Raw genomic sequence first — 4,032 nt, 5'->3', positions numbered from 1 at the left:
AAAAACTGACGTCCAGTCATTTTTATTAACGATTTACACAGTCAGTAAATTAATGAAGCACTGGGTAAAAATCAATAAACATAAATCAAACGTGTTTATGTGTGAATAAACAGAAATGTGTTAAATATCCATTAAAGTGTCACTATAATCAGAACCAAGCCTGACACACAGTAACCTGTGCTTCTACTTTAGCAGCTGATCACTGAAAAATTGCTGTGATCAGCTGGGTTGTTCAGTTATTAATAAGTGTGTATTTACAGAGTACACTTATGTTCATCCAGATTAATCATCACACTCATCATCAATTTACACCAATCAGTCTCATTCTGTCCTAATTAACACTCAGAGAAACCCACAGGTAGAAGATAATAACTGTGAAATATTAATCTGTCCATCAGTTTATGCTAATACAGGATTTGTTGTTGTTGGTTAGTGTGCAATATATATTTTATATATTTGACTAATAAATAAATGTACAGAGATGCAGCGTTTCTTCTGTTTGCAGAACATCCACACTGAATCTGTTCATTTGTTCCCTCAATAAAAATCAATCAGCCAATCAGATAAAATCAGTGTCTGATGGGCTCAGTTTGATTGACAGGACAGACGATCAGAGGAGCAGAGTTTTTCCCGCCGTTGTTCAGGTAGGGACTGAAGTATGGGTGGAGTTTCTGGGAGAAGGAGCAGCCAGTAAAGGAGTAGATCAGAGCTGCAGCATCTACGTCATAGAAGGAGACCACACCCTCCTCATAATCCACAAACACCCCCACCTTCTCAGGACCGCGCAGGAGACAGAGCTCGACTGCAGGGCCGGCGTTAGCTCTGTACTCCCTTCCATTTCTGAGCCACACAGTCCAGAAACCCCCCTGAGGGCACTCTCTGACCTCCCCCTTCCTGCTGATGGACTCTCTGGCCACTCCTAAATCCCAGTCAGTCTTTCCTCGGACCTGGACCTCGAAGTAAAACCTGCCTGAAGAGAAACTCTGCCTCCCTAAAACACAAGCACACTGAGAGAATCTCTCTGGGTTGTCTGGAAGCTTCTCCTTCACGTCAGCGCAGTGAACCTGTTTCCCATCATCAGACAGGAGGAGAGCAGGATGTGCTGTATCAGGATCGAGGGTCACATCTGCTGCATACTGCTGGACCCTCCTCAGCTCAGCCTCAGCAAGCAGCTTCTTCATGCCTTTCCTGAGTGTGTCCTCCAGCTGAGCCACAGCTCTCACCACAGTCCCCTCATATGATGGTGGAGGGATGCTGACCTCTGTCCAGTCCTTGGTGGGTGGAGCAGCTTTGAGGGTTGAGAAGCTTTGGAGGAGGTGGAGGTGGTCTTCAGAGCGTGAGAGCTGCTCCACCTCAGAGCTTCTCTTCATCAGCTCAGAGATTTGCTGTTCCAGATCTCTGATGAGACCTTCAGCCTGTTTCTTTGCTGTTTCCTGTCTGACTTCGATCTCCTTCATGAGCTCCTTCAGGCCTCTCTCCACAGACTCCATCAGAGCAGTGAAGACCTGAACACCTTCTGCTTTCTCTCTGTCTGCAGCATCTCTGCTCATCTTCACCGACTCTTTGACCTCCTGGATCTTCTGCCGTGCCTTCTGGATCATCTGCTGAATGTCAGCCTCTGTCTTGCCCAGCTCTGCCTTCTTTCCTTCATATTCTTCTCTCAGAGGAACAAACTTGTGGTTCCTGTGGTCTAAAACAGAGCAGAGCGTGCAGACACATGTCTGGTTGGTCTTACAGAACAGCTCCAGAGGTTTATTATGCTTCACACACATCCTGCTTTCCAGGTTCTCCACAGGTTCCACCAGCTGATGTTTTTTCAGACGTGAAGCTGTCACATGAGGCTCCAGGTGAGTCTGACAGTAGGAGAACAGACAGACCAGGCAGGACTTCAGGGCCTTTGGTTTGGTTCCAGTGCAGATGTCACAGGGAACTTCTCCTGGTGTGGCAGCTTGTTGCTCTGAGCTGCTGCTGCTGGCTTTCTGCTGAGCTTCATGCCTGAAGTGAGCGACCATCTCAGAGAGCAACGTGTTGACATGAAGCTCAGGTCTTGTCTCGAGCACCTTGTCACACACAGGACACTGGCAGCTTCCGTTCACGTCCCAGTGCTGCGTGAGGCAGTTCTTGCAGAAGTTGTGTCCACATGGAGTGCTGACTGGATCAGTGAACACGTTCAGACAGATGGAGCACAGAGACTGATCTTCAGACCGCAGACTGCTGCCAGCAGACATGTCTGTACTCTGAGGGAGGAAGAAGAGAAACATGCTTTATTTAAAATTCTGTTTCAATTTCATTTTTAAAAAGAAAGAAATGATACATGGAAAGATTACTGTCAGCAGTTATAAATTTTTGCTCTGCTGTGATGGGATTTATTTTCCTGTAAAAAGCAGCATCAACATAAGGACTCACAAATTCCTGGAGGGATGTTGCTGAAACTATCAGAATGAACAAAGTGAAAAATAACCTCAACAAAACTAGAGCACAAAGAGGGAGGAGCCATGAGGGGAAAAAGTCCCAGCATTCTTTGTTGTTGATGGTACTGCAGATAAAACACTGGGACACGACTACACAGTAATTAACATATATGATAGTTGTTGGTCACTTGTGTACGCAGCCCCACAAAGCACAGACTAATTCAGGCCTAATCAGTGAGTATGTAACCGAGCCAGCTCTGTGAGCAGCTCCAGCAGAGAACCAGCATCACAGCCATGCAGCAGGCGACAGCGTTTTCAGCTCAATATAACTGCTGTTACATACTGTTAATACACAGGAACACACAGCAGGAGGAGGCACTGATAACTGTGTTACTGAGACTAACACACCACTGTGTGACACACACAAACACACAATCCTGAAAAGCTGCATTTGAGCTTTGATTCAGTTCAGTTTGTTCTTGTTTCTAATGTTTCACGTGGAGCTGATGTTAATGACTGAAGCTGCATCTGCTGCTGAGCACCACAATTCATCCTTCATTTACTCTTAACATACATATTCTGATAGAGAAGAGTTTAAGCTTTATGTTTCTAACTGTGGCTGTCACATGATGTTCATGTGTGTCCTTAATATCACACACACGCAGCACATAATGCTGCTGTCTTATGAAAACTTGGTTGTTGAATACAATTTATTTTTAATTGTATATTTGTTGAGGTCTTTTACACAGTAGTTACTCTTCCACCTGACAAAGTTTGAAAAACTAAAACTAACAAAAACTGAACTAAAAGAGAAAAAGTTAACAAAATAAAACTAAACTATAAAGTAAAATCCAAACTATTACAACCCTGCAGATTACATCATCACATTATGATGGATCTCTGAAAAGCTCGGCTCAATGACAAACACTGGATTTCCTCTCAATTCTTCACAATAAAAACCTCCCTCTGCTTTGCTTTTATTGTGAAAGAGCTAAAGGAAACAGTGTGAGAACAGGAAGTGATGAATAAACAACAATCGGAGCAGGAAGTGTGGAGTCAGCCTGCAGCCCAAAGCTCAGAGACTGAGTCCAGACTGAGGCTGGAGGCTCTGCAGTTTGTCTGTGGCTGCATGAGCAGGTCTCTGATCAGAGTGATCGATGAGTCAGCATGAAATGATCAGAGAGAAACGCACACGTGTAAACAGGAAGTGAGATCGGCTGCACTCACCCTGCTGCTGAGAGGAACCTGATGGACTCGCTGAATCTTCTTTTAGAGCCTGTCAGGACTCGAGTGCAGCTCTGCTGCTGCTGCTGCTGCTCTCACACCCGAACTGTCACCTCTGAAATGTGACCTTATCGCCTTTCAGTAGCTCCGCCTCCACCTGCAGCTTTGGTCCGGTTTTTCTGCCTCTCCCTTTAACAGGAGTTGTGGTTGTGCAGCAGGTGGGCGGAGTCAGGTGTGGTGTGGGTCAAGTTGACTCAGTAATAACGGCCTCAGGTGATCAGAAGAAACTCACCTGGATGAGCTCCTGGGGGCCACTGCAGGAGCTGAAATGATTCAGTCTGCTGTAAAACACAGACTGCATCATGTACTTTTATTAATCAGCTGCATCGACCCCCCC

At 45.5% G+C, this 4,032-nt stretch overlaps 1 protein-coding gene across 1 annotated transcript; it reads right to left on the bottom strand.

Moving 5' to 3' along the window:
- Positions 1-334: 334 nt before the first annotated feature.
- LOC115776564 (E3 ubiquitin-protein ligase TRIM21-like) lies at positions 335-3,762 on the bottom strand. The gene is made up of 2 exons (XM_030724286.1): positions 3,639-3,762; positions 335-2,237 (listed from the first exon to the last, which is right to left on the bottom strand). Exon 2 carries the CDS (start codon positions 2,226-2,228, stop codon positions 570-572), a length of 1,659 nt encoding a protein of 552 aa, XP_030580146.1. The 5' UTR covers positions 2,229-2,237; positions 3,639-3,762; the 3' UTR covers positions 335-569.
- Between the last annotated feature and the right edge of the window lie 270 nt (positions 3,763-4,032).

Source organism: Archocentrus centrarchus, unplaced genomic scaffold (assembly GCF_007364275.1).
Source record: "Archocentrus centrarchus isolate MPI-CPG fArcCen1 unplaced genomic scaffold, fArcCen1 scaffold_33_ctg1, whole genome shotgun sequence".
NCBI lineage: Eukaryota > Metazoa > Chordata > Actinopteri > Cichliformes > Cichlidae > Archocentrus > Archocentrus centrarchus.
This window is presented reverse-complemented; position numbering and strand designations above follow the sequence as displayed.